At 36.2% G+C, this 13751-nt stretch overlaps 1 protein-coding gene across 8 annotated transcripts in view; it reads left to right on the forward strand.

Annotated features, from left to right (window-relative positions):
• Chrm2 (cholinergic receptor muscarinic 2) overlaps positions 1–12118 on the forward strand; it is a 131250-nt gene extending 119132 nt beyond the window's left edge. For 5 of the 8 annotated variants that reach the window (XM_021263644.2, XM_021263643.2, XM_087206292.1 and 2 more), the window contains one exon: positions 7103–12118. In XM_021263644.2, the coding sequence (XP_021119303.2) occupies positions 7143–8543 (1401 nt within the window). In that variant the 5' untranslated portion in view covers positions 7103–7142 and the 3' untranslated portion in view covers positions 8544–12118. Of the gene's footprint in view, positions 1–6153; positions 6226–7102 lie in introns of all 8 variants that reach the window. The other 3 variants (XM_087206290.1, XM_087206288.1, XM_087206289.1) reach the window with 1 other exon arrangement.
• The last annotated feature ends 1633 nt before the right edge of the window (positions 12119–13751 follow it).

Below are 13751 nucleotides of genomic sequence, written 5' to 3' on the forward strand. Positions count from 1 at the left end.
TCTAAATAAAAGTTCCAATTTGATGCTGGGGCTCAGGGCTTGGTTATGACAGGTCACTGGCAGTAACTAGGATCAGTGGTAGCTATGGGAGACTGTTTCTCACACAAGCAATAAGTACTTGTAGCAGAGTCTATGGTTGGGTGGCCTGTTGGGCTCTCAAGTTATTTAATTCTTTGACCTTTAGTTCAACATTTTTTAAACAGTATGTAACAGAAACATTCATTGCTATGAAACATAATTATCCTCAAAATACATTAATTTCATCATTATTTTATTGATAATTGTTATTAAGCATGTTTTTGGTAAATAATATCATTGATTATGATAATTTAATATTACTTCTACCAGTGTACCCCACACATTTCCATTATTAACATATATCCAACACACACACACACACACACACACACACACATAATTTTCAGTTAACTACTAGAAAATGTGATTAATGTGTCCTAGTCACTTTTCTTGTCACTGAGACACAAATCCTGACCCCCCCCAGGAGAGATTTATTTTGGTTCATGTTTTCAGTCCATGATAGGCTGCCTACAAGGCAGGAAGACCATCATAGTGGGAGGGGGCCCTGCCTCAGAGGAAAGCTGATCACATTGTGGTGGCCAGGACAAGAAGCTGGGCATGGAGAGAAACAGCATTCTAGGTCACACCCTCAAGGACCCCCCTCTCCTAACAAGGCCCCACTCTCTAACACAACAGCTAATGCACCCTCATAATCCAGTAACTTTCCGAACACATGAGGCTGTGAGGCCATTTTATTTTGGATATAAATCATAATATTCCAACCCTGGATCCCAAAAGACTTTATGCAAAATACTTTTAGTCTATCTCTAAGAGTTGCAAAATTCTTAACAGTTCCAGTACTGGTCAATGGTCCCAGTCCAGAATCTTCTCTGAGATGCAAGGTAAAGACCCCATGACTCTTGTATTCTGTATGCTCATAACACCAGCAATATGTGGATGATGTCAAGGTCCACTGCCAGCTCAAGCAGTATCCAGGCTTACTTCGATCATTGCTGCAGAGGCCTCTGAGTGCCTGGATGCCTGCTCACTGTGAACTGAATCCTAAAGAACCAATTCCCTATGTGGCCCTTTCTGAGAAGGAGCCCCGGGGCTCTCTTTTCAAATTAAAGGTTCACAACTTTGCACTCTTGAGCTTTACATGATCAGCATCTTACAGATTCTTGACAAGTCCTCAAGGCATCTTTCCTATTGTTCTGTTGCAAGGTACTTGGCTTTATTTTTTTTTTAACACAATCTTTTTTTTATTCATACATGTTTGCAGTACATGCATTTTACAATCATCCTGGGGAGTGGGTACATGTTTTTTAATGCACCTCCCCTTCTCTTTCCCTTCCCTCCTCCTCTAACTCCCCTTTTCCAATATTAATTCTTGTTAAAATTATCAAACTTAGGGCCAGGAATTTAGCTCAGTGGTTCTGCCGCCTGTCCCATAAGTGCAAGGACCCGAGTTTGATCACCAGTGCCAAAATAAAATAAAATTATCAAACTTAGCTCATATTTATGACATATAATGTTTACCTTCATTGAAGTTATTAGGTTCCTGTACATGGCTTATCTGTATTCTACTTACATCCCCATCTGCTCCCCTAACCCCTCACCCTTGGTCCTACATCTTCCCCAAAGATCTTAAGACATCGTACTGCAGCAATACATGCATACCTATGTTTATAGCAACACAGTTCATAATAGCTAAATCCTGGAAGCAGCTTGTAAACCCATCAACAGACGACTGGATAAAGAAAATGTGGTATCTATATATAATGGAATACTACTCGTCTATAAAGAAGGACAAATTTGAGACCTTTGTAAGAAAATGCATGCACCTGGAAAATATAATGTTGAGTCAGATAAACCAGATACATAAGCTTAAATACCATATGATAGCTCTCATTTGAGTGAGGCCAAGTAAAAACAGCAAGAATAATGAAGGAAGGATAGAAAGAGACAGGGGCTGATCTCTTGGCTTCTTTTCAATGCTAATCCTTTTAGCAATGAGGCTCTTTACAGCACCAAATGTGCAAGCAATTCCTTTTTGGCTGAACTCTAAACATTTTAGATAGGCTTTTTGCTGCTGATTTTTAATGTAGATAAAACTAAAATTTACCAACAGTACCCTTGCCACATCCTGAATGCTGGCTGCCTTGAAATTTCCTTCACCACATTAATTAGTATGCTACCCTTAATCTCAGTCTCTCACAAAGTCTCAGGAAATAAGCAAAGTGTAGAGCAATCTTCTGCCAGAATGTAAAGAGATGGAAGAAAGAGAAAGGGAATGGGAAAAAAACAAGAACCAAGATATATCACGTACAGGTACAAATTCCCAACGATGAATGTGATAATGGATATCTAAAATGTATCAATAAACTTAATTTAAAAATAAAAAAGAACGTAATGGTCCTGAGTCCAACTGTCAATGGAGTCCTTATTTCCAGATGTAACCTCCTGAACCTGGTCTTCACCATCTGCATTTCTATGAGGATTCTGGTCTTCTGAGCTCTGACCAGATGTCTCACCAAGCTTAGCACATAGGCTTTCAGGGCTTCTCTAGCAGACATCTCAAATCTTTCCAAACTTGCAAACCAGTTCCAAAGAACTCTAGAACCACATTGTCAGGTAGTTGTAGCAACAACCAGTACCAAAATCTGTCTTAGTAACTTTTCTCATCACCGAGACATTACAACCAACATCCACAACTTAAAGGAGGAGAGGCTTATGTTGGCTCACATTTTCAGTCCATGGTAGGCTGGCTCCAAGGCAGAAAGAGATGGGGGAACAGGAAAGCTCTTCATGTCATGGAGGAGGCCAGGAAGCAGACAGAGAAGGGAGGACCCAGGGAGGAAGATAAATCCATTTATAATCATTCCACCTATTTCAGCAAATTAGTACCACTCATTTAATGTTTGACATTTATAGATCATGTTTCAGAGACGTTGTGTCACTTTGACCCTTGATAAAACTCTGAATGTAAAGGGGGATTGTTATTATTGCTATTGTTGAGAAAAAATATAGGTAAGGCTTATAGCACTTAAGTGACATGCTTGGAGTTATGCAACTAATTAAGAGCAGAGAGAGCACCCATGACTGTGTGAATAAAATATTGAACTGTGATACATTTATCTCTGCCATGCACAGGGACTCTTGCAGCCAAGAGAAAGTAACAGCAGAAAATTTGTCGTCTCATAAATTTCCATAGTAATTCCAGAACTTCACTATAAACTAAATTGTAAAATTCCAGATGGACTCTTATTATATACTTGCCGTATTAAGACATGGAGTCCTTAGAAGGTCATATTAATTGTTCAGTCTGTTGTGATTGTTTCATCAGTGCTGTAACAATTACGGCCTTAGTAACACTCTGTGGTGTCAGAGTGTTAAGCAGTTAAGACAGCAGAGAGACAAAAGCTGACTGAAGGAGAAGCCTTTCATGGAAAAGGAATGGCCCTGAGTCCTGAGTCCTCCCTGCATCACCCTGGTATGAAGGAATGCCACCCTTCAAATATTTGTGCTCCCTTCTAAGAGGATGCTTTCCATTTTTAATTAACAGTGTCTGCATAACTTAGCACTTATTATTACTCTGAAAATTCAGGGCCTCTAATACCAACTAGGTATGTTAATATCACATACATTTACTGTTTTTCCTAAAATTTCCAGATTCTCCAATATGATCTGTCTTAGCTAGCAATCTCTAGGCATAGTTCCTCACTATGTTAATGCCTAACAATTTCATATATTACTGAATAAAATATAATTCTTCAAGTGGGAAGGGAGACAGAATATCTAAGCAAAAGGGGAGGATGTTAGTTTTTGTTTAAGATTATTTACTCAGCAGCCTGTGATCAAGAAGTTGCTTAACCTCTTCTATAACCTCAAATTTCTTCTGCATATAGAGATGATATAATGTGTTTCATGTATTCCTATACTTATTAATACTTAGTGAGATAATATATATTTGAAAGACATAAGACTAAGTTTTCCTTTAATTATTTTTATATTGAAAAAGTCATGCATGTCACTGGTTTAAAAAAGGAAGAGTAGAAAGAGAGAAAACAAATAAATAAATAAATAATGAGGAAGAGTCAGAGTAAGAAATAGCTCAGTTAGTGTGAATTATATAGAATCATTATTAATTACTACAAATTATGATAAGAATCAGATAACTATGGATAAATCTCTTACTTGCCCTTCTAGTTTAATCCATTAAACAAAAGACTGAACTACTGGATTTCAAATGCCTGTTTTTCAATTTAAATTTTATATATTATTTCTAGAAGACATTTTATAAATATTATCCTAAAGCTAGAATATTGCCCTGTGGTTTATCCAAAGGAATGTGGAATAATACTCAAGTGTCAAAGATGATATTTAACAACTGATATTTTAGTCAGAGTTAATTAAAATTAATATTTCACAGAATATATATACAAACAGTTCTGTTCCAAATCCCCATGAATTTGTACAATGAAGAGAAAAAAGTAGTACTTATAAACAAGTCAGAATTCTGATCTTATAGTTATGTTGGCTTTTAAGGATTTATTAGAATAATGATAGGCAATAATAATGGAATTATTTTGTTTGAACAAATCGGAGTAATAATGGCTAAAAAAAAAAGGATTCTAAAACAATTCTACTGATGGTGAGTTCCATTCTGTTAACTACATTCTCCTGATTAAAAACTTCCATGTCTCCCAGTGAACCATTTCTTTCTATGCATATAAAATACACACACACACACACACACACACACACACACACATATACACCTGTGACATCATATAATGACTTATTGCATGAGATAATTATATCCTATAATAATCTGTATTTTTGTGCTTGGCTTTTATCTTATAATCTACTAATGTACAGGTTTTTACATCAAAGACAGGACACCAGTATATCTCTTTTAACAGCTGTATAATGTTTCCTTATAAGACTATTCCAAAATATATTTAGCAATTCTTTATCAATCATCAAATTTAATATTTCAGGATTTTTTGCTATAACAACATTACAGAATGAACATTTTTTAGTAGACCTCTGTAGCTGAAAAACAAATTTCAAGATACAGAATTCCCAAGTTTCCTAATAAATTTAAGGTTTTATACATTTTTAGTTGAATTATTATTTAAAATTTTCATAGAAACAAATAAATTTTCCTCCATGGATGTTAGCTCCATATTCATACCAAAGCATTTAAGAATACTTAAATACTTTCTACTCTAAGTAGAAAATATTTCAGTTGCTTGAGTTTGCATTTTAAAATTATGAGATTATTTCTTTACATATTTAAATGTCTTTAATGTTTAATTTTTCATTTGTCTAACTAGCAGGCCAATATTTTAGATTGTTAGTTTTTGTCATTACTTTTTTCAAAACTCTTTTATATTAAGAAAAAAATGAGTACTTTTCTTTTATGTATTGTACACATATTTTTTCTACTGTTTATTTTTGTTTGTTTCTACGCATCAATTTTAAATAATTATATGGTAATACATATATTTTTCTATATGGTTTATGTATGATTATGTATGGTTATGTATTTATGTATGGTTATGTATTTGGGGTCTTATTATGGTCAAACTCCTGCTCAAAGGGTTGCTTTTTTATTTTAAAATGCTTAAAGATAATTTGCTATCCAAAGCAGAAAAAACTATTTGTTTAAACATTACTAGTGCCATGAAAAAGGGAACATATTTTCTACATGGATTTCAAATGATAATCCACTGCTCCACCTGTACCCTAAAGCATTGCTTTGTAATTAGTGCTATCAGAATTTAAAGATTTCTGAATTTTGAAGTAAAAACAAGTAATTTCTCATTACTTAATCTTTTCTCTGCCATACAGCTCACAGTAATTTTGACTAGAGGGGTGGAGATTGGACTAGCTTTTCCCTCAGATACCTTTTCCCCAGAAATGTGTCATCACTCTTTTGACGAACTCTTAACTTCCTGTCTTGAATTCCCACCATACTTTATCAACGGTCACCCAACTTTGACAAGATTATTTGAAAAATGGTGATGATAATTTACTTAAGTTCAACAGACTTACAAAGTGCACTTAAGTTTAATAATTGTGTTTTTATCAGCCTATCTTTTTCACCAGAGCTTACATTTCTCACAGGCAGGGACTTCATCTTAATCAACACTGAGAGCTCAGAATGAATCATGATGCCTGAATGAAGTGGCTCCATGGGTATGTGAGGACAATGTGAAAGAATTAGTATCTGAACAAATTTGAGTTTTACAGTCTCACCCCTCTCACTGATGTAGTATATGATCTTACATCAGTTTATTCATGTTTTGGGGCTACAGTTTTCTCTTCAATAAAACTGAAGGTTTGGCAGAAAGCATAGTAAGATAATACATTTAATAGCAGTTTGAAACAATACTTTCAGAAAATGGGTATAATCCTATCACTATGATTTAATAAGCAATAATTATTTTGCAAGATATAGAATACTGGAAATGCTACAGTTAATGCTAGACAATTACAGTTGCAAAACAGAAGTCAAATAAAAAAATTTTCACTGAGGGGTAATAAATTTACATTGGGTAATAAAGTATTTTTACATTGTCTTTATTATGCCCATCACTAATATCATAAAAAAGGCTTAAGGTAACCAGGATGAGAACTTCTATTGATCATAAAAGTCACACATTCAGCTTTATGCTTTCTCTCATAATTTTGTCCTTTCATTGCTTTATGAATTTTTATATTCTTTCCAGAAATTTCTGGATGCTTTGGAAAGTTTTATGCATAATTTTGGTTTATTTAGTTTAACTCATCAGGATTATGCTTTGTTTATTGATTGAAGGGATAAGTAGAAAGATGCTAGATAAATAGTCATATCTATATATGGTCACATTCACAATGTTATTGAACTTTGCTAGTTTGAAAGGTCCTTTTGAATCCTCCATTTAAAATCTTTTCCTTCTATGTAGGGAATTGTACAATAAACATGCAAAAGAAGGAACATTTTGGGGTAAAAGCAATTCAAAGGGAAGAAGCCTGATGCATTTTACAACAATGTTTATATTGTATTTGTTAATTTTATTCTATCTTTTTACAGGTTTAAATGCTTATTTGACCACTTGTCTACTGAATGCAAAATGAATAATTCAACAAACTCCTCCAATAATAGCCTGGCTATTAGCAGTCCTTATAAGACATTTGAAGTGGTATTTATTGTCCTTGTGGCTGGATCCCTCAGTCTGGTGACTATTATTGGGAACATCCTGGTCATGGTTTCCATTAAAGTCAACCGCCACCTGCAGACTGTCAACAATTACTTTTTGTTCAGCTTGGCCTGTGCTGACCTCATCATAGGTGTTTTCTCCATGAACTTGTACACCCTCTACACTGTGATTGGCTACTGGCCTCTGGGACCTGTGGTGTGTGACCTTTGGTTAGCTTTGGACTATGTGGTCAGCAATGCCTCAGTCATGAACCTGCTCATCATCAGCTTTGACAGATACTTCTGTGTCACAAAACCTTTGACCTACCCAGTTAAGCGGACCACGAAAATGGCAGGCATGATGATTGCAGCTGCCTGGGTCCTCTCCTTCATTCTCTGGGCTCCAGCCATTCTCTTCTGGCAGTTCATTGTAGGGGTGAGAACTGTGGAGGACGGGGAATGCTACATTCAGTTCTTTTCCAATGCTGCTGTCACCTTTGGCACTGCCATTGCAGCCTTCTACTTGCCAGTAATCATCATGACTGTGCTATATTGGCATATATCCCGAGCCAGCAAGAGCAGGATAAAGAAGGAAAAGAAGGAGCCCGTGGCCAACCAAGATCCAGTGTCTCCAAGTCTGGTGCAAGGAAGAATAGTAAAGCCAAACAACAACAACATGCCCAACAGTGATGGTGGCCTAGAACACAACAAAATCCAGAATGGCAAGGCCCTCAGAGGTGCTGTGACAGAAAACTGTGTCCAGGGGGAGGAGAAAGAGAGCTCCAATGACTCCACCTCAGTCAGTGCTGTTGCCTCTAATATGAAAGATGATGAAATAACCCAGGATGAGAACACAATATCCACTTCCCTAGGCCATTCTAAAGATGAAAATTCTAAGCAAACATGCATCAAAATCGTCACCAAGACACAAAAAGGTGACTCATGCACCCCGAGTCATACCACTGTGGAGCTAGTTGGATCTTCAGGTCAGAATGGAGATGAAAAACAGAACATTGTAGCCCGCAAGATTGTGAAGATGACTAAGCAACCTGCAAAAAAGAAACCTCCTCCTTCCCGGGAAAAGAAAGTGACCAGGACAATCTTGGCTATTCTGTTGGCTTTCATCATCACCTGGGCCCCATACAATGTCATGGTGCTCATTAACACCTTCTGTGCACCCTGCATCCCTAACACAGTGTGGACAATTGGTTATTGGCTCTGTTACATCAACAGCACCATCAACCCTGCCTGCTATGCACTTTGCAATGCCACCTTTAAGAAGACCTTTAAACACCTCCTTATGTGTCATTACAAGAATATAGGCGCTACCAGGTAAAAGAGTCTGGAAAAGAAGGAAGGAGGTCAAAGGGAGCTTGAGAAGAATAAAAAGGATGAAAGAGCCCCCACGTTTAAGATCTCTGCCATTGCACTTTATAGTCTCATTATGGAATGTGCAATTAAGGAGCTCAACTGTGACACTTCGCTCGTGCCCATGTTTTAGTCTGATAAAACTTGTATCTTATCAAGCCAGTCAGTTAGGAGCAAGGGGACAATGAGACATGTTGGCATTGCTGATTTAAGGGGCAATTTCTGCTGTCTCGTACTTTTCTGAGAAGTACTTCTGAATCTACAGTTGTACCAGTCTCTGCACAAGAAGAATAACGTTGATCCCTTTTTGTTTCTTTGTTGTTGTTCTCATGGGTCTGTGCATAAGGATGAAATGGCACAGCTGCAAGCTGACATGGAGACTGGAACATACAGAAATGGACACCACACAATGGAGATGTGAGGAGAGCATTCAAAAGGAGGCAGACATGGTCTCCAGAGTATTGAGTGTGTTCTGTTCTTGTTGGAGGACATTATTTGCAGGATTGTAATGTAATCAATGCATATTTTTTCACCTTTTCTTTTTCCTACCATAAAAAGCAAACAAATAAACACAGAACTCCATGTAGGTCACGCCATTTTTTTTTCTTGTTACAGCATTAATTTTTGTACCTTCCTGCTCTACATTGTGTATAAGTAAAATCTGCAACATTTTCAGTAAATCTAGTTAGAACCAGCCATGCATATGGGCACTTCAGCCATCTCTACTATGTCCTCGGTATTCTTGGTGGTTACAAATCTCTATAAGCATTTAGTTCACCTCTGATGTTTTGTGTAGAATTTTTTCACCAATATGTTTTTTCCCCTGAAGTAGCCTTTATTTTAACAGAATAGTCTACTGGAAACATAAATGTGCTTGAGGAAAAAAGGCATTCCAAAATTAATTTCATCAATTAAAAAATGTTCAATCTAGTTGGAGAAAGTTCACTGGGGCCAGAGGAATTTTGAGATGAGAAAATAGACAGTGAAAAGGGCACTGTGCTTGACCCGGAATCTCCGTGACCCATGTATGGAATGTTAACTTGTATAACATGAACTCCTGACTTTGCAGGCAGGAAGATGTTGCTTTGTCCACTTGGAATTTTAAACATGATTAGTTTGCTGGGACAGTCCCAAGAGACTAAGACCTTCTGCTCGATGCCTGCCAATGGATGATATTTAAATTATTATCAAGGATGACTGTAACCATTCTGTGACAGAGTGAAAGAGGAAAATGTAATTCACAAATATTTACTGAAACTATATATCCCATGTTCCTCAAATTGTGAATTCTCTTTAAGATCATTTGCCTTTAAAATTCTCCAAGCTGTAGAATTATAGTAATCTTTGTGATAGAAATATAGTGGCTAAAGATACCAAACAAGTTCACAGAATATGACAGAAAAATGTAAGTGGTCCTTCACACCCCTTCTCACCATCTAATTCTAGACCATGAAAAACCCATGTCAGAAATGATTATTTAAGTGGTAGCATTACATGAAATACTATGTTGGGACTTTTTATTTGATAGTCAAACTAAATACAAGATTTTATTGATTCCCATTTAACTGTTTAGTTTACCTCTTGTACCCTTTTTTGTATTATTCACTCTTGTCTTCCAATAACATTTTCTAAAAATGACCTAAATGATAGAAATTAAATTTATAAATGCCTTTTCAAACTTCATATTCTGCTTTATAATATCTTGCCCAGTAATACCGATATGAGCTACATGATGAATATATGTCAGTATTAAGCCTCAGAACTTATTAGCACTATTTTATATGACTTTTGTCATTACTGGCATCTCAGTAATTTGGGGAGTCTTTAAAAAAATAAGCACAAGGGAAATGAAAAACAAATGTTGTAAATAAGAAGCCAATTGCCAACAATATTTGAACATATTCCTTATAAAAATAACTCCATGTTCAAATTATTTCATTTGTCTCTCCCCAAAATCTTTATGTGTGCACTTATAGCATCAGTTCATTAAATCCATTTAGTCCACAATTATACCGCTGCATACTTTTACATTTTTAAATCCATATTTTTTCTTCAAATCAACCAATGAATTGAGCAGAAAGAACAACAAGCCAATGGGCTTCTTGATTTTCTGTGAACAACAAAAAAAATAGCCTACTGTTTCACTTTTTAAACATGTTACAGTAACTTGATATAGGTTTAACTTCAGTTGGGATAAACCTTTGGAGCCCTGAATTCAGGTTTGGAGATTTTGTTAGCTCTCTCAGCCAAGTCATCATGAGCCCACCTGTCTCACTCTCATTGACCCTGCATCCTTCCCTTTCTCTGTTTGTTCTTGATATGTGCCCAAGCTATAACTTTATTGAAAGAGGAACTGTAACATTCAAGAAAAAATTAAAAACAGATGATACTATGGAAACCTTTGCAATAAGAATCGGAAAATAGGAAGGATGATTGTAGATAAGTGGAGCAATAGAGACTATAGTCAAAGACTTGCATTAACTGTTGCTGGTTTTGCTTATTCCAGTGATGCTCAGTCATGGGCAACTTTCCTTCCAGGAGACACCCTCAATATGTAGAGAAATTTTCAATTGTCAAAACTGGGAGGAAGCATGGTATCCAGTGTGTAGGAGGCAGGCTTGTTGCTGTGGCTGCTGAGCAGGCTATGATGCGCAGGATAGACTCCATGCCCTTTCCAAACAAAAACTAGTTGCCTCAAAGTATCAATAGTGTCAAGGCTAAGAAACTCCTGTTTTTATTAAATTTCTAAAGTTTATCTCCTGTGAGTGGGAAAATAATTTTAGTCTAGTTTTAGATCAATGAAATTGCTTTCTGTTGGGAAAAAAAAAGGAATACTCACCAATCATGTGTCAGAAACTCCCCTTCATTGACTCTGATATAATTGTAATGCACTGCTTGAGAACCACGCCACATCTGTATATTCAAACTCACCAGAACATCCACATTACTTCCAGCATTTTAGTGTCTGATCATAATCACCACAAAGTATAATTACGAGATTGCAGCAGTTACTTACCAAAATGGTTGCAGTTGATAACGGTCAGTTTCAGCTGGAGCTGCCATTTTTCCTTTCAACATAATGAAACATGCCTTTAAAAGCAATGATTCATTTCTTTTGTTTTCCCTTGAAACATCAGTATATGTCCAGTATTTATTTCTTCTCTTCTTGCAGCAATAATGTAAATATAATAGAGTGATCTTGTAAGAAGATGAATTTAAGAATACAAGGAGACCCAATTCATTTCTTAACAAAATAAATGATTGTCCTTTTGCCAGTCCACCATTAATTTAACATCGGATCGCAAGTTTTTCGTCTAAGTCATCAAAATAATAAATCACCAGGTATTTGAGTTGTAGAAGCTGGAGGTCCCACCTACTCCTGCTTTTTGTCTACTCATTGCTTTTCAATTCAGAAAAGATGACACTGGGGGAGATAGAAGTTCATATTGATGGCAACAGTTACTTAGCAATGAACTCTACTTTTATTTTCTCCTACTTAGTTCATGGACAGTTACTTCCTCCCCACCAGTTTGATAATATCCCTTTCAACAACCATAGCATTGGCATTCAAATAGATTAGGAAAGCACCCACAGCTGGATGGACTTGTGCAAAGTATATTTTCAGCATGTATATACAATACCACACCTCTTCAATATGCTTCTGTTAAAGAGGTGGATGCTGTAGCATGAACTGTGTGCATATTTAATGTATCTTTCTGGAATATGCTGTATGCTTAATATATATATTCTATAAATATTATAATAAAATGTACAATAGAAATACATATTTCTGTATGCAAATAAATATATTATACACAAAATCTTAATATGCAGTGTGGTATATATTGCTTCACAGTAGTAACAGTCGATTTCATGTGCCCCAATTTCCAAGAAAGTAGTATTTGCATTTAAAAAAAGAGACTTAAGAAGAGCTAAAATCCTCTATTAAACTGTGTCATAATCTTGGAAAGCCTAACACTGATTTTAAATATCTCCTGGAGAAGTAAATTAATAAATTGTGCTGGCATCACCCTGCATGATAACCATGCTTTCTTCTGTGCCCTGACAGGCCTGTGATGAGCAGCTTCACAGCTGGTGTGGGTCCAACAGCTGTGTTGATCGCGTGTCTGATTGCCTGATGAGGCTGCAACCAACTCAATCTCATACAGTTTCACTCTTTTTCAAATTGACTGATTTTAGTGAAATAAAAAATAATCAGACTGGGAAAAAAGATGACCTTCAGAATTTTTTTTTTATCTGACAAGGTAAAAATTCTACAAGCACTGTATTGTATAAACCACTCTTTCAATTTGGGCCCAATACACCATCCCATACATTAAATGCCAAAATATTAAATGAACTATAAAATGCGAGTTTCCTCATGAAATTACAAAACAATTTGTTTCTAAATGTCCTGCATTTTCCCCATAGTGATCCTCCTCCATTCTTCATTGTCCATACAACTATCCACATTCCTCAGAGCATTACCTTTGGTCCAATTAGTACAGATTTATTATTATAAGTTGATACTTTCATTCCTTCCCAGGAGATGCCTGTATTTTAAGAGGAAAATTGTAAACTGTCAACATGTGAAAGGTTATTATTACAACCCTTAGACACCAAACTATGGCCCCAATTTCCTCCGGGGTGTCTTGGGCTCCCTCATAGCTTGTCCACTGTATGGCCAGCATTGGCCTATTGTTGCCCTATGAAAAGTTCACTTAAGACCTTGTGGGAATAGGAGCATGCACAATTTTCAGTCAGGCATTTGTCATAATTAACTACTGTCCAAAATCAAGAATTAGAGCCTCACAAGTTTTAAAAAAAATAAACAATCTAGAGCCTAAAAGCAGTTTGTTGAACACAAAGTGTGTAAATGAGAAACTCCATTCAATCCATAGTTTGGGAGGACCAAGAAGTGATAATATTCTTGAAAATTTTAACATTATGTAATGGAAACTAAAGTTTCTATTTAATGTGTATATAGCTACTAGGAAGCAAATTTTAATAGACAAGTAGCATTCCTTCGCTACGTAAATATGAACTATTTTACGTAACTTACAACTTTGGCTTTCATCATCACCTGGGCCCCATACAATGTCATGGTGCTCATTAACACCTTCTGTGCACCCTGCATCCCTAACACAGTGTGGACAATTGGTTATTGGCTCTGTTA

This window comes from Heterocephalus glaber, unplaced genomic scaffold, assembly GCF_053883595.1.
Source record: "Heterocephalus glaber isolate CG9 unplaced genomic scaffold, H.glaber_assembly_v1.0 deba00000621, whole genome shotgun sequence".
NCBI lineage: Eukaryota > Metazoa > Chordata > Mammalia > Rodentia > Bathyergidae > Heterocephalus > Heterocephalus glaber.